General features: G+C 45.4%; 2 protein-coding genes across 3 annotated transcripts in view; both read right to left on the reverse strand.

Annotated features, from left to right (window-relative positions):
• CEMIP (cell migration inducing hyaluronidase 1) overlaps positions 1-23,078 on the reverse strand; it is a 160,571-nt gene that overhangs the window by 114,287 nt on the left and 23,206 nt on the right. The window lies entirely within an intron of this gene.
• The window catches only part of LOC117057164 (cell surface hyaluronidase-like), a 76,627-nt gene that overhangs the window by 30,851 nt on the left and 22,698 nt on the right, over positions 1-23,078 (reverse strand). For both annotated transcript variants that reach the window (XM_033167985.1, XM_033167986.1), the window contains exons 14-16: positions 17,275-17,452; positions 14,788-15,003; positions 7,600-7,808 (exon numbers count right to left, since the gene is read on the reverse strand). In XM_033167985.1, coding sequence (XP_033023876.1) covers positions 7,600-7,808; positions 14,788-15,003; positions 17,275-17,452 — 603 coding nt within the window. The remainder of the gene's footprint in view (positions 1-7,599; positions 7,809-14,787; positions 15,004-17,274; positions 17,453-23,078) is intronic.

Raw genomic sequence — 23,078 nt, forward strand, 5'->3', positions numbered from 1 at the left:
CATTATTCCTCTCGGGGGTCGCCTAGGGTTTGGGGGACTCCGCCTGTCCACGCAAATAAGGGAGCTTCCTATGTTCCTAAGCGATAGCATCCTTTGCCATTGCTTCCACATCAGCTAGGAAAAGCAAGTCTGTTAATTCTGCCCACAATGGAAGGGGCCAAGCAAAGGCCTTTCAGAAAGAACTTTGGTGTAGGTCATTTTAGGTGGAACCATCAGCTGAAACACTAATTGGAATCCTAATTGCAGAGCGCATCAAAGCACTCAGCTGCTGATGGTTCTTAAGCTCGCCAAGAGGTTTTTCTGCCCTCCCATCCTCATCCTCCTCCTCATTTACCCCTCCCCTACCAAGTGTAAACACAGAGATGATTGCTCACGAGCCGGGGTGGAGAGAAATAAAATAATTATAGGAGCTGGGCATGTTTGCTACAGGCTTGCTCAAGCCTGGTCTATTATCATCTCTTTTCCCCCTGGAACACATCACTGGCAAAGAATTTAATCACTGCATGATTAACAGCTTAGAGAGCAAGGAAGAATAACACTTTAAAAGGAGGGTGTGATCAACAGAGGCGAGCAGGACACATGTTCATGAAGACTGAGCAAGCAGTAGCATTGGCAAAGGCAGAATGAGGCATTCAGAAGATGTGCATGGGTTGGGGAACGTGCCCCAGACCACAGCTTCTTCCTGAAAATGCCAGGCCCGAGCTGTGGGCAGAGGTTGATTTAAGCACCCGTCTTCCCACCCAGCACTTCAAATTGCACCTACCAAGCAGCCACCCACTCTGCTCTCATTTGCTTACCTGGGTCCACATCATCTGCCCAGATGTTTCTTTTGGAAAACTGTAGTATGGCCTTGTGGTACCCTGGGCCAAAAACATGCAAAATTCTCCTCAGGGTTTCCCAAACTTGGGTCTCCGGCTGTTATTGGACTACAACTCCCATCATCCCTAGCTAGCAGGACCAGTGGTGAGGAATGATGGGAACTGTAGTCCAAAAACAGCTGGAGACCCAAGTTTAGGAAACCCTACCCTAGTTCAACGAAACAAGTTACACTCCCAAGCAAAACTAAACTTCTGTGTTTGTCTATAAAACTGAAATCCGCCTCCTCTGTTTGCTACTGTTGCCTTCAAAGCTCTTCAAACACTCCTAAGTGTTGTGCCAAAAATTCCCCCTGCATTTCCCATCCCCTCGCAACCATTCTCCAGCAATTGACCCTAAAGAAAACGGAAAACTATCAATGAGGAGAGAGAATCTTGGTGTCTGCAGGAGTGTCCTTTCGTTTTACAAATCAGCTCCATTCTGCAGTTCTCCCAGATTCCCATACTTCAGTCCAAAACCCAGGAGGAGACAACATGAGGCAAAGCCTCCCAAGGGATTTTTCCAGGTCAGGAAGTGTGGGCAGCTAGGAAGGTTGCGGAGTGTTGGAGAAAACTTTACCGGAAAGAAACACATATATATCTCTTATCTCAGAACCATAAAATAATCTCAAAACCGCACACTGACCCACATTATAAAGAAACTCCCAAGCACCCTGAGAATGAGGCAGGAAAATTGAAGCCTCTTTCACAGAGGAGGGGAAAGCACTCGCAAGAAACTGGAGAGCACATTTCTGCACAGCACTAGAATATACGCCAACACAATCAGCCCACGTAGGAAACTGAGTGGGGGGGTGTTGAGGCTGAGAGATGTCCTAATGCTACCTTAGCAAGCTCGTGGCCAGGGCAAGATTTGAACTGGTGACTTGTGCCGGACCATGATTCATAGGTCTGCACTAGATCTTCAAGGATTCTCATCCTCTCTTCTTCCTCCTCTATTTCCCATAATGCCCAGCCTGGAAAAAAACCAGTCAGGGGAGGACTGAGCATGTTCATTGGGCATGGAATGGTGGCTGACTATTGGGGTGGGAGGAATGGTCCATTGGCGGCACCCTTAACAAACCACTCTTCCCAGGATTCTTTGGGGGAAGCCATGACTGTTTAGAGTGGCATAATATTGTATAGTGCAGATGGGACCAATGATGATGAAAAAGGAGCTGCCCTTCTTAGCAGGACCCCAAGAGCAGTAGAGCATCAACTTAGTATGCAAGTTCAATCCTCAGCATCTGAGAAAGATTCCCTGCCTAACATCCCGGACAGATGCTGCCACTCAGTGCAGACAACGCTGGTCTAGATCAGGGGTAAGCAACCTAAGGCCCATGGGCCGGATGCGGCCCAATCACCTTCTAAATCCGGCCCATGGACGGTCCGGGAATCAGCGTGTTTTTACATGAATAGAATGTGTCCTTTTATTTAAAATGCATCTCTGGGTTATTTATGGGGCATAGGAATTCGTTCACCCCCCCCAAAAAAAAAAATATAATCCGGCCCGCCACATGCTCTGAGGGATGGTGGACCAGCCCACAACTGAAAAAGGTTGCTGACCCCTGGTCTAGATGGACCAATGGTCAGACTCTGTATGAGACAGCTTCCTATGTTCTTCTATCTCCTTTTGCAGCCTCAGCCACTATTTCTACGTTACAATCCTTGCCAAACTCGCCCTGAGGAGTCCCACCTCCTGAGGCCATGCCAATAAATCTTAAGCAAAGAATTTTAATATGCGCATTCCTTCCAATCTTATGTTAAACATTCCAGCACTTCATATGGCCGGAGTTTTAGGCTGAACAGCCAATTACAGCCTCTTTTTTTGGCCTTTTGTTCTGCTCAGTTAATTTTAATCTCAACCGACTTGCGACGAACCAGCTCAGATAAGCTTCTTACAAGGATCTCTGGTTAATGTTGCTATTGTTGGTTCAAGATAGAGTATGAGCCTGCAAACTTTACTGCACTTGACTTCACTGCCAATTACACTGCGGGAGAGGGGGAAACTTATGAGGGTTTAAGATCAGAATCAATAGTGGCAGACATTCAGAATCTGCCCACATTATCTGCAGGCTTCTCTCGGTCCCAAGTTAAGAGGCAGGAGTTGCTAGCTTTTCCAGAGAGAAACCGTGGCTTCTTTGAACCTTAGATATGAAACGTGCGAAGTCCATTTACAGACTTAGTCCATATACCAAGCTCAAGCTCCAATCCATGGTGTCTCCGCATCACATGACTTGTGCTAGTACAGCAGATATTCAGTTATCATGGAAGAAAAGCAGTGAACTCCAGCACACCCCTGGAGTGGAGGAGGAGGCAAGATCCTAGTCTGGTCTGGTTCAGATGTAATGCTAAACCAGAGATGGGGAACATCAGGCCCAGGGGGCCCCAGACATCTCTATTGGGCTCTCAAGTGGCTTTGGGCTGCCCCATCCCTCCTTCTAACCTACTTCACATGTGAGAGAGACTAAAATGGGGGAAAGAACTACATATGATGCCTTGGAGGGTGGGTGGGGTAAAAACAAAATAAGTAACGCATAGAACAGGCTTCCTCAACTTCAGCCCTCCATATGTTTTTGGCCTACAACTCCCATGATCCCTAGTTAGCCGGACCAGGGGTGATGGGAACTGTAGTCTCAAAACATCTGGAAGCCTGGCATAGAATCATAGAGCTGGAAGGGAACCCGAGGGTCATCTAGTCCAACCCCCTTGCAATCCAGGAATCTCAACTAAAGCATCCATGATATCATCAGTAGTGTAGATGAGATCCATGCTAAATAAAGACCCCAAGCTTTATTGAACCAGCCGTGCCCCATTAAACATGCCTAGACTTCTTAGTAAATATTGCAGCGTTTTTGGAGCCCAATTAACAGCGCCACAAAACAGTCCACCAAAACGGCAAACGCAACCCACCACTTCAGTTCTCTTGATGTTTTAAATATGTGTGCCTTTCAGCCTGCAAATAAAGCACCGATGGGCCAATTTACTCAGAGTCGGAGATGTTATTCAATTTCACCACTTTCCAAGCAAGTAAAGGCAAAAGACTGGTGTGCAGGCAGTAGCTTGTTACACCAAGTCCTTACACCTTGAGTTCATGCCATGCCCATATTTCCACCCACTGCCAGCTGTACCTATCCCCCCCCTCCTCCTCCTCAACCTCTCCTTTTGACAGTCTCCTCTTAACAAGTTTAATGTCTATCTTGAACATAGGTGTGTTGGGGTGTTTTGTATAGTTCTGGTTTTGTTCCTGCAAATGGGCATTCCACGTAAGCCAATTCCTTTGAGCAATTCCCCCCTACCTGCAATTTTGGTCCTTAGGCGATGTGTGCATGAAAGAGAAGGGGAAAGAGTATGCTAAGTATGAAGTTGGCCTGCAAACAGAAAGAATCCATTGTGCAAAGATCCTAGGCCTCTGGACTTGGAAGGACTTTACACGTGTAGTCAACACAGGCAAAGAACAAGGACCTTAATCAGTTCTACAGAAGACTGACTTTTGTTCTGAGCAATTAAAATGCCAATCAGCCCTCTATGTTCTTCTGCCAAATATCATCAGACTGTCCCGCTTTCTCCTCCCGCCCTACCATGGAACAGTATCAAGAAGTTTTGAATTGCACAAAGGTTACTATTGCGTGTCACTGTCTCAAATTTTTCACCACTCGTGGTGCTTCCATGCATCGTATTTTGTTCTGAACAATCCCTGTGATAACTCTTGGTGGAGGTGAGGCAGGGGACCATAATTCCCCCCATCCCAGAGTTTAAGTGTCAAACGTTCATATGCTTTGGGGATTTTTAGTTTAGAGAAAAGGCAAGTAAGAGGTGACAGTACAGAAGTGAATAAATTTATGCACAGGGCAGAGAGTTTTCCTTCCTCTCTCGTAGCACAGGAACTCGGGGACATCGAATGAAGTTGAACATTGGAAGATGCACAGTTAAACTACGGAACTCAATCCCACAAGAAGCAGTGATGGCCACCAACTTGATTAGGCAAATTCATGGAGGATAAAGCAATCAGTGGCTACTAACCCTGAAGACTATTTTTGCCATGCTGCTTTCCCCAGGAGAACTAACTCTTTAACGCTATATCGGAACAAACTGCAATTCTGATTTTCCACAGAATTGTTTTCAGTAGTAAAGAACAGGTGTTTTTTTGCGGGGAACACACCGGGGCAAGAACACAAAGAAGAAGAAGAAGTTCTTGGCTTTAATTAATAATAATTTAAAGCGCGGACCTGTACCTGGAAACGTGGCAAAAAAGTAAGGCTGGATGAGCCCATAGGTGAAAACAAATACATTGGACAAAAGCTTATCTGGTTAATAAAACAAACACCTTCCAAAACAGAAAGGCTTATGAATTATAATTCCCACAATTCCTGACCATTGACTATACTGATTGGGGCTGATGAGAGCTGGAGTTCATTATCATGTGGGGGAGCCACAGGATCCCCATCCTTGGTATATAGAGTTCTGATCATTAGTGTGTTGAGTTAGTACTATACCTTCAAAGCATATTCTTTCCCTCAAAGAATTCTGGGCACTGTAGTTTTATCACTCACCAAGTTATAATCCCCAGAAACCCTTAGCAAACCACAGTGCCCAGAATTCTTTGAGGGGGGCAGGATTGCTTCGAATGTGCTTTAAAAATATAGAGAGTACATAACCAAAGCTGTTCCTCTTAAAAAAAATCCACCTCTTCCTATTCATTCCAGGGGTTTTTTTTTTCACACCTCTCAGGTGGGCGCCATTGCCATTATAAGAGAACATGGGAGGTGTTCATGGTGAATTCTGGCACGTATTTTCCTAGGAAAACAGCAGTGATTTTGCCCTTCCATTACTTCTGGTGGATTCTTGGCATTCTAGCTTCAGGAGAGGAGTTAACCAGGGAAGTCTTGAGTGTCAGAATTACAGATGACCTCAGGAACAGTCTAAATTCCCGTCGTTAAATTCTTTATTCCCCTATGAGCTTCCCTTAGCCAATGTCAAATACGTATTCCAGAAACATGACTGTTGCCTCTCTGAAACCTCAGCATCCCCCGCTATCTCCGTCCATTGGGGTAAAAATAACTTAATTATGCTATCAAGCTGTGCTTAGCAAGACCAGGAGACTGACATTAAGAGTGTCAATCATGTTGTCTCCTCATTTTGCACCATATGCATTTTGCACATTCTTTCCTGCATCGAAAAAGCCACTGGTGTGTCGGGGCTAATCATCAGCCATATTGTTTGTACAGTTTCCCCCATCAACTTAAAAAAAATGGGAGACCTACTAAAGAAGGTACGACCTGTCTAGTCTTGTTGACATATGCAAACATTCTAAAAGTAACTGCAATGTGCCATTAAAAAAAAACAAACAGGTCAGTTGCTAACATGAGAGCTTTGCGTAGACACGTTCATTGATTCAGCAAATGACTAGGACTACCATTCCATAACAACGCACACAAACAGGTATTCAGTGCAGAACACAACTGATTTCTAGTCTTTAAGGGCTTGTGCAAAACTTCAAAACCTTAAATTCTTTTTATATCTGCTGCTTTTAACTTTTCAATTCTGCAAAACCACTTGGGATAGTTCAGTCAGAAGGGCATGAGACTCTTAATCTCAGGGTCTTGGGTTCAAACCCCACATTGGGTAAAAGATTCCTGCATTGGAGGTCCCTGTAACCTCGCTTCTCGCAGTCTGAGAACCAGCAGGAGGAGAAGAGTTTGGATTTGATATCCCGCTTTATCACTACCCAAAGGAGTCTCAAAGTGGCTAACATTCACCTTTCCCTTCCTCCCCCACAACAAACACTCTGTGAGGTGAGTAGGGCTGTGAGACTTCAGAGAAGTGTGACTAGCCCAAGGTCATCCAGCAGCTGCATGTGGAGGAGCAGAGACGCGAACCCGGTTCACCAGATTACGAATCTACCGCTTTTAACCACTACACCACACCGGACCTCAGTGCATACAGGATAGACAAACAACTTTCCAAATATACAGCAGACATAGACATATGCACTGATAAGACACAACTGCACTGATTTCTTGGGGTGTGTTTTTTTTGTTTTGTTTTTAGAATTCCTGAGCCATGTCAGGAAAGAGGCAGTTAGTGAGTGTGTGTACACACATACATATCCTTCCTAGCCTTTTTTTGTAACAGAAAACAGCAGAGAAAAAGATGGAATCTGGGCCTCCCTTCTTGTTGCACTCAAACCTATTACTCTTCCAAACTGCTGTCTATCAGTTCTGAATTATTTCAGTAGGGAGGGTCCCGGTGTTTTGTTTTTCAGGTTTATATAACAGGGGGGAAATGAAATAGCAATTGCAGTGTTTAGACTACTGGGGAAATGCAAGCCTGCATAGGCAATCTTCATAATCACTGCTGCCCTTTACAGAAAAAGGGAGAGGTGGGATATAAATCACAAGCGGAGCAGCTAGTGTAAACTAATGAGAACGAACAGCATGCCAGGGATCTGCTGGATTTAATCTTGAGGCCGGAATGCCAACAGTAACTCAAATCTCTTCCCAAAAAAAACCTTACTGAAAGGGAAAACAACACTGCACATCAGAGAGATGGCAGCAAAAGTTAAAAACAGAGGCATAGCTTCTTTGTTGGTCTTTTGTTAATGTCATTTTTAGAAGCCTTAAGTAGGCCAACTTTCCCAAAAGTTTGAAGAAGAAAAGTCAGCAGGAACCTGGAACAGCTTTTAAAAACAGAAACCCCAGGAAACACCACAGAGCTCATCGCGCCACACATTTTCCATCAATGGTACCTATTGAAGTTGACCGGGTAAAGGATGACATCTTCTGGTGCCCTGCCATCCCACTGGATAATATAGCTTTGCTCCAGCATCACCACAGGCTGGTACTGTTGGTACGGCACCCCTCTGTTCACTCCGTGTAGCCTCAGAGGATGGAAATGGTATGCGGCTCTGGCAATTGATAAGGTCAGATTCTCAGGACGCCTGGCTTGAATATAGAGCTGAAAGAGAAAGCGGGGAGAGACCTATGTTGCAGCCAATCGAGCTCAGTTTTCACATATGCATTCGATCAGCAGCATGCCCCTTTCAAGACTTTTGCCAGCAAAGGGCTCTGGGCATCCATAGCTGTAGCCAGGGGACCACTTCCAACATAAATAGCGACACAAATAGCATTCTGAAGAGTTATTTCTTGGAAAATAATAATAACCACAGGCAATAGAGGTTGTCCCCAAAATGGGAATCACTTAAGACCTGGGATAGCTCAGTCGGTAGAGCATGAGACTCTTCGCCTCAGGGTCGTGGGTTCGAACCCTACATTGGGCAAAATATTCCTGTACTGCAGGGGGTTGGGCAATATGTTCCTCATGGTCACTTCCAACTCTGTGATTCCCCAATGGGAAAACAAGAGAATGGGCAGTGAAATGCTACTTGCAGAAAAAAACAAAGCCATGTAAGGTGCCAAAGAAAAATGTGGCCTCTGCAAAATGAGCCAGGACACATAAGCAAAGTTTGGGAGCTGCGAGGAGTTATTATTCTAGAATTATTCTAGAATTGTCAGGTTGCTGTATAAACTTAGAAGGTTTATAATCTTAGAAGGGGCCGGTGGCTGTGAGAGGGCATGGCTGTGATAATCGAGAAGGGATCCTGAATTAGCCACTACACTACAGATGACGGCGTAAAGGTCCGAGTAAGTTCACACTGGGAGAGACATCCCATAAGGTATGTGCCCCCAATATATGCTAACAAATGGCATTTATGGTAGTTCTGCATTACATGCTGTGCTTCACACGAGGCAAAGAGACTAGCAGTTGCTGTTTCTCTGACAAGGATGCAGTGAGTGTTACGAAAAGAGAGAGAGAGAAGAAAAAGAGAGAGAGAAGCTTTGCGGTTAGTCAGAAATATTTCTAGACTGACTGCACTTCTAACTGCAGCCAACACATGCAAAATTTCAAGGATTATAATCAAGACCATTTCTCACTTTCCTATATCTAAGCAGTCAACATCGAGGCCTGCATGTTCATTCTTTTACTATGTAGTTTGGAATGACTGACAAGTCCTTTCTTGCATTGCAACTATGATTAAGAAATGGTAGCATGCAGGTGAACGCAAAGATAACCTGACTGCAGGCTGGTGACCAATGACATCCTCCACCACCACCACCACCCCAAAAAATACCTGGTTTAAAAATATAGGGTAGTATTCAGCTAAAGTTTACTTAGAGTAGGCCTACAAACTTCTATTGACCCGCACATTTTGTGGCCTTTTTGCCAATGCTTTTAATATAGGACTACTAGATGACAACAGGGAGATTTCTTATTGATGGAGGACGGTGGGAGGTGGGAGAGATTATCCCACCTTTTGGCCCGAAGATACTGAATGAAACTCACACCATAAGCTAACGCAACCAACAAGATATGGCTAATGACGGATGGCGGTGAAATAAAATGGGAAAAGGAACAAAACACCACAAAATAGGGCAGGAATATAAAATAATGCCGGTGGTAAGGAGAGGCTTTAAAAGAGGATTAAACAAATTCATGGAGAGGCTAGCCATGATAGCCATGCTCTGCCTCCATGTCTGGAAGCAGTAATGTCGGGGTTCGGTGCTGGAGCTCCTCGTGCACAAGCTTAGGCTGCCCATACACGAGGTACCAGTAGCGGGGGGAAAGCGGCCAGCGTTCCGTGTGCTTATGAGCACGGGCGCCGGCCAAGTCTCACAATCTGAAGGAAGCTGAGTAAGACGGAAAATGACTCCGAAGGTGCATGAGTTCTTAATTGCCTTCTAACTAAAATAATGCCTCGAGAATAAGCGGATACCCTGAATCTGAATTAGATAAATCAAACCAAGGATGTTAAAAAAATTTCTTTAAACCTTTCTACCCTTTTTCCCCCAAAGGAAGACAGACACCGGCTATATCTTTAGTGGCTTTGGCAAAACCCGCGTAGGCTCGTCTTCTTGCCCTAAGCTAAGTTTTCCTAAGCTCACAGTCCATGCGCGCCCAATCTTCCACGAGGCTAACTAAATAATACTAAACCGAAATATCTTCCGCAAGCCTAGCCCTAGGCTAAACCTAAAAGCCTAACTAAAACTAAACCGAATAGATCTTCCGCGAGCTAACTCTAACTAAAAGAAAAACCCATCCAACCCATCCAGCCCGCTCCCAATACCCTTAAACTAAACTTGACCTAACTGAAAGAACCAAGGAAAAACGTGCGACTAACCAAAAAGAACGTGCGACTAACCAAAAAGAATGTGCCTAAGCGGGGAGCCTCAGCCTTTTATTAGGGAACAGTTGTGACATCACGATCAATACTTCAACCAATAAAACCACTGTTGCTGCCCTCCAAAAAGGCGGGAAGCAGATTTAACGTTCATTGATAACTTCAAATATTGCCGGAACTACAAATTAAAGGCGGATTAATCTTATAGGTAAACCAACTATTCATTCTTACTTTCACTTTTGCTTTCTCGTGTATAGATACCAAAAGTAGTTCTCAAAACCCATTAAAATAAATGAACAATCGCGGATCTTTTGACGGATCCACGCAGCGTATTCCGACACAGTAATGCTTCTGAATACCAGTTGCTGGAAACAACAGGAGGGGAGAGGGCTCTTGTGCTTGAATCCTGCTTGTGGGTTTCTCATAAGCATCTGGTTGGCCACTGTGCAAACAGGACGCTGGACTAGATGTGGCCTGATCCAGCAGGTTCTTCTTAGGCTTTTCGTATGTGATTCATAGTGTACGGCAGTGGTTTTCAACCAGTGTGCCGTGGCACCCCGGGGTGCCTTGAATGATGGTCAGAGGTGCTGCAGGCAACACTGGCCTCTGTCCCTCTTTCCTTCCCTCCCTCCTCCTCTGCCCTCTTGTGTCTCTGCCTCCAAAAGGCTTGCACAGCTGTTTATTACAGCAGCCCTGGCTATAAGCTCCGCAGGTGAATGGTGCCTCTGGGAAGCACCTCTCTTTGGGGAGTGGGTGGGCAGCTCAGAGGGGTGGCAGCAGCAGCTACCCAAAGGACTCCCAAGGAGAGGGGAGAGGAGGCTGAGGGAACCCTCCGCAAGAGAGGGTGTTTGAAAAAGGGTAAGAGGTTGCCAGCTCTGCAGGCAAGGGGTGACATAACTGGGCTCCTGAGCCCTACAGGGGTGCCGCAGAAAGAGTGTGGTTGGTTAAGGGAGCCGCGGTCTCAAAAAGGTTGAAAACCTCCCTCCCCCTCCATCCCTAATACATGTGCACACAGAACATACGTGTAAGTTTGGACTAAACTCAAGAATCAGCATAAAAATGATCAAAACACACGTTTACTAAAAGGGGGTTTCACCTGTCTGTTACCACCAAATGAATACAGGGTCTTTGTCTCCTGAATCCAAAAACAGGAGGGGAAAGAAAAGCAGATTTGGTCATGGAGTTTCCAAAGATCAAAGGGAAGCAAAGGGTTTCGCAGTCCTCCATGATTGGAACTACTCCTTTTTATGCCTTTCAGAGCAAAAAAATTCAGAGCGTGCACATAACACCAGTCTGTCTAAGCAAGACGGATGCTGCCTTTAGCTTCTGAAAGTTGGTGGCATTTTGAAAGCTAAAATTTGTGCTCCGTTTCAAAGCAAATACCTCTCCCTGCGCTCGTGCCAAATTCTTATGCGTTCCCTTCAGTCCAGGCAAGTCCTGAACTAAATTTCCCCGCAGCTTAGATGCTGATTGGATGGGAAACTCTAGTAAAGAAGGGACAGGTCCCAGAGAAAATGACTGTTTGTTCTTGCCTTACACAGCCAAGGAAAGTTCTTAGGACGGAAAAAGGGTCTCACTGCATGGAGTGCCATAATGCGCTTATAAAAATAGACCCAAAAAAAAGAAGAGAGAGAAAGAAAAAGGGGAGGAAAGAGCTTATCTTGTTTACAGTTCAGAATTTTTATGCAGCACCAAGTAGCTAGATGCAGAGCCATTGCCCATGTGAAGGGTGGAGCTGTGGCTCAGTGGTATGGAACATGTTTTGCACACAGAAGGAACTGGGCTCAAGCCTAGGCATACTCAAGTAAGGATGGGCGGATATGTCGATTTCAGTTTCTCATTTTTTACAATCCTAAGTTCAGCTCTCCACATTTCCACATTGGTTTGCAATTTTCAGTTCATGAAAATTCATCAGCATTTTTGTGCTAATAGCTTCTAAAACTGATTTTTTTAAAATGCAGTTTGACCCGGTGTACATATTTATGCAAAGCTATTTCTCCAAATAGAATGCATTTTTGAATGCTATTCTTCCTAATATAATCATTCTTTTGCACACTTTATCCTAGTGTATAGGGTTGGTTTTGTGTGTGTGTGGGTGTGTGTCCGTACGCATTATTTGGCTCGAAAACTGCACTGCAGCATCTAGAGAGGTGCGCATTGCAAATGATTGCATTTGTTCCGATTTACATATTGTTTTGAAAAGTGCAACTTCTTTTTATATGTCACCTGAATCAAATTTCCCCCACATCCCTATAATAATAATAATTTTTAATAATAATAATTTATTATTTGTACCCCACCCATCTGGCTGGGTTTCCCCAGCCACTCAGGTTGGGATGGGAATTGCCAAAATGCAGCACCCGACCTGGCCTTTTCATGCCTGAGATGTATATTTTCAGGATCCACTCTGGGTTTTTTTCTAATTGCATCTTTAATTTTTTAAAAAAATAATATTGTTATTAATGTTGCTTTTTAAATAGTTGTAACCCATCCTGGGATCTTAGTAGATCATCCCTGTCCACGAGATTGCTACTTGCCAGTGTAAATATGGGGACAAGCTTGCCCATGACGGGTTTCCAACATAGACGTCAAACTCTGTGTGTCCCTTATGTACAGTGCCACATATACTGAATGTAGATGTCTGTTTCACCATGTTGGATAGCATAGGAACCAATTCCTAGGGGCCAAGGTCCCTTCAGCCCCCAAATAAAATATTTGAGGGGGCCGGGCCACCACATAGTTGTTGGGCATTGCCATTCAAGTGGTATTTGTGCACCGTGTCTTGTGATCAATTATGCAGGGTGGGGCTTACCTGCCCCCCCCATATTTTACACAGCAAGCAGTCCCGATGGATTCTTTTGCCAGGTACACAGGGCAAAATAGACACAGAGGATGGGACACAAGAAGCATCCAAAATCAGGGCCTATCCACACTTTACATTTGGTGCAGCGCCATACTACTTTAAACAGTCATGGATTCTGCCACAGAATCTTGGGAACTATAGTTTTTCAGGCTGCTTGGAGAAGACCCCTATTCCCCTCGCAGAGCTACAATTCCCCGAGTGGTTTAACATTCAACCCCTCTTCCTAGGAAATGATTTTAAATGGTAGTGCAGATGCGGCTTAAGAAGCACGGTGGCAGCTCTTACAGACAGATTTGTGAAAGCTGGGGTGGGGGGTGGGGGCAGAAAATGGGTCTGGGTCTAGCTCCTTTGCAGTAGATCATTAAAGGCTTCTGGCTCTCAGCTGTCTACCAATAACAATTAAATGCTTCCCCCCCCCCTACCCCTGAATTAGGTTGCTCAAAAGGATTGCTATTCAAGCAGAATTGGATACATGGGTCACAGACTTCTTCTCCTTCTCATGCACAACTGTGGTTCAAATTATTTCTTAAAGGAATAAATAATAAGAGCGGAGAAGCCCAAATTTCAATGAAACTGCAGAACATAGAGAGGGGAGGTTTAACTCTTCCCTCCCCAGCTGTGGTTCCAGAAAAAAAAAAAACCCTAGCGGTGCAAATAGTGTTAGAAAGCTCCCATTAGTACCCATGAGAGTTTCCTCCTCCTCCTCCTCCTCCTCCTCCTCCTCCTCCTCCTTCTTCTTCTCCTCCTCCTCCTCCTCCTCCTGCTCCTCCTCCTCCTCCATATATATTCATTTAATCTGGGGTGGGGACACCGGTGGTCCTCCAGATGTTATTGGGCTCCGTCACTCCTCATCAGCGTGGCTAATCTGGAGGGACACAGGCTCCTCATCCCTAATGTCAGGCTTCCTCAAACTCGGCCCCCCAGATGTTTTTGTCCTACAACTCCCATGATCCCTAGCTAGCAGGACCAGTGGTCAGGGATGATGGGAACTGTAGTCTCAAAACATCTGGAGGGCCGAGTTTGAGGAAGCCTGCCTAATGTATTGTAACCTGCAGCTTGACCCTTAATCATGCATCGACTATGTTCCCAATCGAAATGGTTCAGCCAGGGCAGGTAAAATGTAAAAAATGAAACTACTTTAATCCAAAAATGAAACTATATGGATGAAGATGTAGGGTGGCCTCAGGCCAATGAGGACGGCCAGAACATGCGCGCGCACACATATATATCTCAGCTAAATTGACTTTTGGGGACAATAAACTATTCCTATTGACAGGTTATCCCAGCACTACATGCCAAGGGGAAAATTGCCCTGTAAATTATTCAGGGAAGGATATTAAGCAGATGCTAGCTGGATCTGCAGCCCAATGTCATGTTTTAAATTCCCTTGTGCAGCCAGGAATTCTCCTTGCTAATGAGAAAGTCCTGGAGAATGTTAATCACATATCTGAGGCTCTGAGAGACAACACACAACAACAACAACTCTCTCCCGCCCTGTTTTTGGCAGCTTTTGACGCTCCTGCTTTCCAAACGCTCTTCTAATGCTAACCAGCAGAGCCATGCAAAAATGTGCAAGAAGTGAAGAATTGAGAAAAGGAAAAGTTGGACAAGGCTGTAGGTGGATACATTCATTTTCTCTCTGTCCTTCACTCTCTCTCCATCCATCACTCCTTCATTCTCTCTCACAAATCCCCATAGAGGCCCCTCCCTTAGCAGCTAGCTTTTCTCTCTCTGGGACTCCCCAGCCTCTGTTCATGCCAGCCTCTCTCCACTCCCTCCCTCCCTCCCTCCCTCCCTTCTTTCCTTCCTTAATTCATCCCTTCAGCAGCACCAAAGCTTCCTTCTATCATCCCACTGAGAACATCTCTGCATAACCATCAATGGTCCAGCCTTACCTGTGCATATTTCCCAGCACATATCATTCCGTTCCACCTCGGGACGATAAGGCAGCCCGGGTGACGAATCAGATAGTTGTCCGACCTGCCCACAAAGGTGCCTGGATAGCCTGTCACTGAACCATCCAAATCATGGAAAATCGAGACCTTGTCGCCATCATTATTATTGACTCCAAACCACTGGCCTGGACTGCCCAAGAACACTCTGAGCCCAACCTTTGGAGAAAGACAGATAAGAACAGAGAGTCATTATTACTGCAGGAACTCTATTGCATTTCAGGCAACTAAAATAGCTATTCCGTGCTTATGTCCCAAGTTCACCTATAGATTTCCATGGTGGAAATGACAGGCCCCCACCATGAAGGCTCTGTGATTTATCAACTGCACAGCAGGCAGAAACTCAACAAGTGCGGCCTTCCCATCACTGCACCTCTGCACTGGAATGAATGCATCTGATGAATTTCCACCTGCCATATAGCTCTTAAAGCAGGTTTGGGGGACCGGGGAGCCCAGATGTTGATGGATTTCAATATCCGCCATCCGGCGTGGCCAGTTCTTAGGAATGGTGGGAGTTGTGATCAAACAACATTCAAAGGGCTACTCATTCCCCAATGCTATTTTAAAAACAGAAAAGTTATGTAAAGGACAAAACATGGCAGTCTTGCATTGTTTGCTTGACAGTTTCCCACTACTTTAGGGTACTTGGTGTATGCACCAAGGAGCTCCAAAAGATGCAATGGGGTATCCCATTTGAACCTCGCAACCACCATGCAAGCTGATTTAAGCTGAGAAAGAACCAACGTGGCCAAAGGATACCCAGTGAGCTTGGTAGCCAGAGAGAAACTTGAACCCAGGTATCTGCAGCCCAAATCCTGTTGGATGAGGAGTTTGTGCCCATCTAGATGCTGTTAGACTCTAACTCCCATCACCGCTAGCCAGTATGGCCAATAATCACAGGATAATTGGAGTTGTAGACCAAGAACATCTCGAAAACCACAAGTTCTCCATCCCTAGTCAGTCTTGCCTGGCAATGACTCTTCCCAGTTCCAGACAGGGTTCCTCACAAATCTTTGTTGGAAATGCTGTGGATGCTGAAACCTTCTGTCCTATCTACAGAACCCTGCATCTACATTGCTTCTTCATTGGCATCCTTGCACTCTGTGCCCCCACCAAGCAGCATAAAATGAAGCTGAGCAAGGGAACGCAAAACATGATTCCACCCCGACACATTCAGTTTCTCCAGATGTCTAGAGGAGAGCAGGAGGAAGAGTGAGCCATCCTTGTGGTGAAGGGAAGTTCTGGTCCAAGTCAACTCAAGCAAAGTTTGTGATATTCAAGAAGCAGACTGCAAGAGCAGAGCCTCTTGCACTTGCTCTCCACAGCTATCAAGCTCCACGTGGTTACGGGAGGGCGCAACCGAATGAATTCCTCACCCTCCGTCTGACCTTCAACGGGCAACGTTTAAACAAGTTCAAAAGTGTGTGATTCACTGGAAGGCAGGAGGCCAAAAGAACTTCCCTTTACCACAAGGATGCAAGGAGCAGGCACACCTAAACTTTGCACACAAAAATTAGGAACCCTAATTATCAGTGCTGACCATGCACTATGAACATTACTCAGGCACCTGAATGCTATGTAGGAATCTGCCTTACAACAAGTCCAACCAGTTGTCCATCTAGCTCAGTGTTGTCCTCACCAATGTTCCTCAGCTGTGGATGTTGCACGACAACTTATATCATCCCTGACCACTGGGCTAAGTTCGCTGGGAATGATGGGAGTTGTAGTCCAACATAATCCGGGGAACCAATGTTGAAGAACACTGGTCCACGCTGACTGTCAATGGTGCTCAAGGGTTTTGGGCACCGTTCATTCCAAATCCCAGTCCTATCTGGAAATACCAATGTTTGAACCTAGGTCCTTTGGCATGCCAAGCAAGAGCTCTGCCACTCAGCTATGGCCCTTCTCCAGCTTACCTTTAAAATCATCTCCCATTAAAAAAGGCCAGCTTTGCCCCAGCTTCACAGATGTTCACAACATTCAACAAACCACGTGTATTTCTGAAGTGTAGGCCTGAGATTTCCCTCACACTCACAATCAAGGTAGGCTATTTCCTCTCTTGCCAGGTCTGTCAAATGCCGCTGTTTTGTGTTCACCAGCCTCAGAAAGATTAGTCTCACATTTGCATACAATACTCCATAGGAAGTAAAAAAAAGGGGGCAAATGAACAATTGCGGCCCTTTCCACCACGCCCAGGGGAAGTTTAAATGACCGGTGTGGGGGGCCTTTCAGCCTCTGTCTCACTGGACCGGTTTGACTATTCAAAATAGGTGGCAAACGGCGCAGAGATTCCTTTGGAAGTGAGAAGCGGGCACAGAAATTGTTTAAATAAAAATAAATGCACACAGGAGAATCAAGCAGGGGCACATTCCCTATTGCCAAACCCACACAAAAAGAAGATGGGCCCAGTTAACATCTCCCCTGACTTACGCTTCTCTCCATCCTGACCAGCGAGGCGTTGTTCTGAGGGCTTATCTGCCAGGCGTTTTTCATGAAAAAGCCAATGGCACTCGAGTGCCTGTCTGCAGTGGGGGTAAACTTTCTAAAAGTGCATTTTGTCAGCCGGACAGGGCCGTCGTATATCTGGAAGCCACGGATCGGAAACGTCCTATGAAAGTTACAGAAACGAAAGCAAGAAGGGGTGGGGAAACATGGGTTTTTAGCTCTTCCAGAAATGTGTTAGTTCCATTTTATCGTTTATCAGGTTTTATTTACCCTCCTGAGGGGCTCACTAAATGAGACTCTCTCATTTCCTCTTCCAAGAATTGTGCAAGGCAGATTAATTTAGCAGATAAGGGGGGTTCAAATGATAACCTTTATATGTAGGAATAGACAAATCTGTCAGTTCTGGTTTCTCTCGGTTTCCCAATTTTCAGTTCTGCACATCAGTTTGCATTAAAAAAAAAAATTCCTCATGAAAATTCATCAGCATTTTCGTGCAATTTTTTTGGCAATATGGGTGGTGGCCATTTTGCACATGACCAGCGAAGCATGGGTTCTTTTGGACCCAGAAGAGGGCAGAACCAAGGTGTAATGGAGTGGGCTGGGGTGGGGCATAAAGGGTTGTAACAGGGCAGGATGGGTTTATGCATGCTCTGCCAACCCGCATGGGGGCCAGGAACAGAACCCCTGCACAAAATGGTCACCACTTGTATATGAACGTTCATATGCAATCTTGCAGACAATTTTTCCAAAGAATAATACATATTTGTACGGTACTTTCACTAATCAATGGCATCTTAATGCACACTTTAGTGCATGGATTTGTGAACACATTACCTAGTTGGAGAACTGCACTGCAAAATTCAGAGAAGAGCAAATTTCGATGGATGGCTGTGTTTCAATTTTTGCATTCCTCCCCCCCCCCAATGTGAATTAGGGTGGGTTTGACTATGAATGAAAATCAAATCAAATTTCTGCCCCTTCCTTAGTCAGGTGTCTGCTGGCCACGCCTCCTCCAACAGCTCACCCATTCACAGTGTAAGTGAGAAAGGGCAGCAGCAGCATCTGTAGGGTTTTTCCACCTGATTGGGCAACCCTGGCCAATCAGGATTCTCCAGCCAGGTGGAGTCCATTGTACGAACTGCCCCTTCCTCACTAAATCCAAATTTGTAGCTGCCAGGGGGGCATGACTAGGGAATGGCCAGCACACTTGCCCTCAATATCACTTCACATGGTCATTCAACACATGGAGCATGTTTGACTACCTGTATTTAATTTCCCCCTACATTTATTTTGTCTATTAAATTTCTATAATGCCCTTCGTACGAGGATCACATGGCAGTTACGATATAAAACCACAAAAGCACATAACATACATTGCTCTTACTGCTCCTGTGCACTTTTATAACAATTCTGTGAGGTAGGTTTGGCTGAGAGACAGTGACTAGGCCCAAGGTCACGCTATATGAGCCTTGTGGCCAAGTGGGGACTTGAACCCTGGTCTCCCCAGTCCCAGTTCAACACTGCAACTACTATGTCTTTCTGGCTCTTTTGCTACTCTGAATGGAGCCCCTGCATTTTGAACAGCATGCCAGGCTCTGGCCGTCTTTCTCAAGCATTTCGGACATGGCTAAGCAACACAGACAAACACATGTCAATATTTATACAGGTGGTTCAGCGTTCTGAAATGCCCCTTTTAAGCACACACACAACCTCATTTGCACGTCAGCCAAACCGTGGCTTAGACTGCACTGAGCTAAGGTATGGTTTGTCTTAACATGCTACTCAAACCCAGGCTCGTGGCTTAGATTCCTCCAAACCAAAAGTTGGAACCAAGATTTGTCTTCTGGTTTACAAGTTCTGCTTTGTTTGGAAAGAGGGACCATGTGCCTGGGTTCCAATGACATTCCAAGTCAAACCATGGTTTAGCTCAGCACAGAACCAAGATGTCTGAGGAGGAGCAAAGCAGCTGTGATCTCCTTCCTAGGAGCCTGCAAGTTTCCTCATTTGCACCGAGCTGTTGTCTGCCTTAGTGTTACGGGCAAACCGGGTCAGTATACGCTTCCGCGATGCTCTCGAAACTCTGCTTTCTACATTTCCTTCTTGTTTCTACTCAGCGATTGTGCATCTGTTCACAGCTTTGTTTATTAGCTCGTTATTCTTGCTTTTGGTTTGGGTTTGACTTTTACAACACTTCCCTCCCTCGTTCTGCTCTGTTAGCACATGCACACGTACGCATCTTGGAGATCCTCTCTCCTTCGCTTTTGGCAAGTTCCCGCCTTCCTCGTTCTGCTTCCTGAATACATGCCAACTTAATTCCCCCATCTACAGTCAGCGTATTGTACAAATTTTATCTATGACTATTTATCTTTCTTTTCCGTATGACAAAAGACCATTGCAATTTATTGAGGCATGGTCCTCTGCAGCTTTTCACACCCAGACACCCCCACCACTCAAATGCGCCCCATCTGCACTGGGAACTGTAATTTGTTAAGAGTGCTGAGAGTTGCTCAGAGTCCCCTGTTCTGCTCCCAGAGTACTTTCATCAATCCCTCTTTCACGGGGAACTCTGGGAATTGTAGTTTAGGGAGGGGAAGAGGGGTCTCCTAACAACTCTCAACACCCTTAACAAACTACATCTCCCAGAATTCTTCAGGGGAAGCCATGACTACTTGAAGCGACGTCACAGTGCTTTAAATCTATAGCTCTTGTTGCAGAGTCCCACTTGTTGAACTCTAAGCTCCAGTGTCCACAGGGTGCAACATGAGGCACAGTTGGAGGGCTAAACTCAACCCACACTCCAAACACTGGAGCCTCCAGGGCATATCCTCCAAAATTTCTCTGATGAAAAGACGAATGTCCTATTCAATAATAATAATAATAATAATAATAATAATAATAATAATAATAATACCCCGCCCATCTGACTGGGTTGCCCTGGCCACTCTGGGTGGCTCCCAACACATATAAACACATAATAAAGCATTTAACATTTAAAAACTTCCATATACAGGGCTGCCTCCAGATGTCTTCTCAAGGTTGTATAGTTACTTATCCCCTTGGCTCGGGGGTAGCATACATTTGTCCAATGAAAATAGGGACGTCCTAAGGAAAAGCAGGACATTCCGGGATCAAATCAGAAACTGGGGCGGCTTTTGTAAATCTGGGACTGTCAGTGGAAAATAGAGGCACTTGAATAGTCAGCTAGGCTCGGACTTGCCTACCAAACAAGTATGTGCCATTCCTGTTACGTGAAAAGCAAGGCACTGCATTTGGGGGCAACACTGTAGAGGGGGCGACTGTCCCCCACACCTGTGAGAAACATAAGAAGCTGCCTTATACAGAATCAGACCATTGGTCCATCAAGCCCAAAATTGCCTGAGCTGCCTTGCGGTGGCTTTCAGGCAGGAGGCAATACCAACCGTACCTGGAAATGCTGAGGATTGGACCTAGGTCCTTTTCTATGTTCTACCATTCAGCTTTGACATTCTGCATGCCAGGCAGATGCTCTACCCCCAAGCTACAGCCCCCCTTGATTCCCACTACCCACTGCCAGATTGTTCTTCACCCTCCAACCAATAGGAACAACTTCCCTTCACCACGAGGATGCAAGCAGCAGACACACCTAAACTTCGCACACACAAATTAGGAACCCTAATTATTAGTGCTGGCCATGCACTATGAACATTACTCAGGCACCTGAATGCTATGTAGGAATCTGCCTTACAACAAGTCCAACCAGTGGTCCATTTAGCTCAGTGTTGTCCTCACCAATGTTCCTCAGCTGTGGATGCTGGACTACAACTTTTATCATGCCTGACCACTGGGTTAAGCTGGCTGGGAATGATGGGAGTTGTATTCCAACATAATCTGGAGAACACTAGTCCACACTGACTGTCAGTGGTGCTCCAGGGTTTCAGGCACCAATCTTTCCAAATCCCAATCCTATCTGGAAATACCAATGGTTGAACCTAGGTCCTTCTGCATGCCAAGCAAGAGTTCTGCCACTCAGCTATGGCCTTTCTCCAGCTTCCCTTTAAAACTATCTCCCATAAAAAAGGCCAACCTTGCCCCAATATTCAACAAACCAAGTGTATTTCTGAAGTTTAAGCCTGAGATTTCCCTCACACTCATAATCAAGGTAGGCTATTTCCCCTCTTGCCAGGTCTGTCAAATGCCGCTGTTCTGTGTTCACCAGCCTCAGAGAGCTTTGTCTCACATTTGCATATAATACTTCATTGGAAGTAAAAAAGGGGGCAAGAATTGGGTTGGGGACAATGGTATGATTGAAATGATAATTTGGTTCAAAACGGAAGTCAACCATAAATTTGTTTTGTAAGGGCTGAGGTGACCTTGTGAACAGAAATTCTTGTTAACTGGTTGGGCACACATTGGAAACTGAGTTGAACCAGGATGTGTCCATTCACTTCACTTCACAAGTGAACACTCTGTAAGGCTGGTTTCCATATGCACTGTTTGCTAAGAGTTTAGAGGACAATCAATCTTTTCCCAAGTTTGACTAATCCAAATATTCACTGGAAAGAGCAGCCTAGTCGTTTCACAAGACCATACCACCTCAGATCTGAAAGGGGAAGTCAAACGTCTTAAATCACCCCATGTTAAAACTTATTGCCTCAGAGAAGATAACCAGTGAGATAGGGTGTTTCCCCCCCCCCAGAAGTGTTCTGTTCTGGTATGGGGCACAATTTTTACATGACAATGTTTTTAAACAAACATCTCTTCACACGAGAAACTGAGGTGATAGAATCATGAGAGAAAACAGTAGCAAGTAAGTCAATGAATGTTCCGATTACCTTTCGGTCTGGCACCCCTGCCCAACAACATACTCTGGACAACCCAGGTGCCAGAAAGACCACCTCTCCCCTTATACACCTGCCTGGAATTCAAAGATCCACAGTCCTCTGAGAATATGGTACATGGTAACTCACAAGGGAGCATTCTCAATGCTGGAATGCTGTCAGGTGCTTGACGCAACACTAATGGAGTTTTGGCGCAAACAAAAATGTGCATTTGGCCAGAGCCATGCCCCATCACCTGGCTGATTTACTAATGTAGTTAATAAAGAAGATCAAGAAGATCAAACTTATCTATTCTCAAGGAAATCGGCCCTGAGTGCTCACTAGAAGTACAGATCCTGAAGTTGAGGCTCCAGTACTTTGGCCACCTCATGAGAAGAGAAGACTCCCTGGAAAAGACCCTGATGTTGGGAAAGATGGAGGGCACAAGGAGAATGGGACGACAGAAGATGAGATGGTTGGACAGTGTTCTCGAAGCGACTGGCATGAGTTTGGCCAAACTGCGAGAGGCAGTGAAGGATAGGCGTGCCTGGCATGCTCTGGTCCATGGGGTCACGAAGAGTCGGACACGACTGAACGACTGAACAACAACAACAACAGTTAATAAAGTGCTTGATCTGATGATGAGTTGTACTTAAACCAAATATTGATTTATTGTACTTTAATGTTCCTCACGTTGTGTTAACCACTCCCTGGAAGGCCCTTTCCATCTGGATCAGGGGGCCAGCCCAGTGACTGCTTTTAGATGTTTTTAAATAGTTGTAATTTGTGGCGTTTTAAATTTTGTTTTATGGTTTGCTTTTTTGCAAAGCAGATGCTCTACCATTCAGCTTTGACATTCTGCATGCAAGGCAGATGCTCTACCCCTAAGCTACAGCATCCCTTGATTCCCACTACCCCACTGCCAGATGTTTCTCCAACCTCCACCAATAGGAATGGCGCAGGTGTTGCAGCCCCCAGGGCCACCACCCACCA

The sequence above is a fragment of the Lacerta agilis genome, chromosome 13 (assembly GCF_009819535.1).
Source record: "Lacerta agilis isolate rLacAgi1 chromosome 13, rLacAgi1.pri, whole genome shotgun sequence".
In the NCBI taxonomy this organism is placed as follows: Eukaryota; Metazoa; Chordata; class Lepidosauria; order Squamata; family Lacertidae; genus Lacerta; species Lacerta agilis.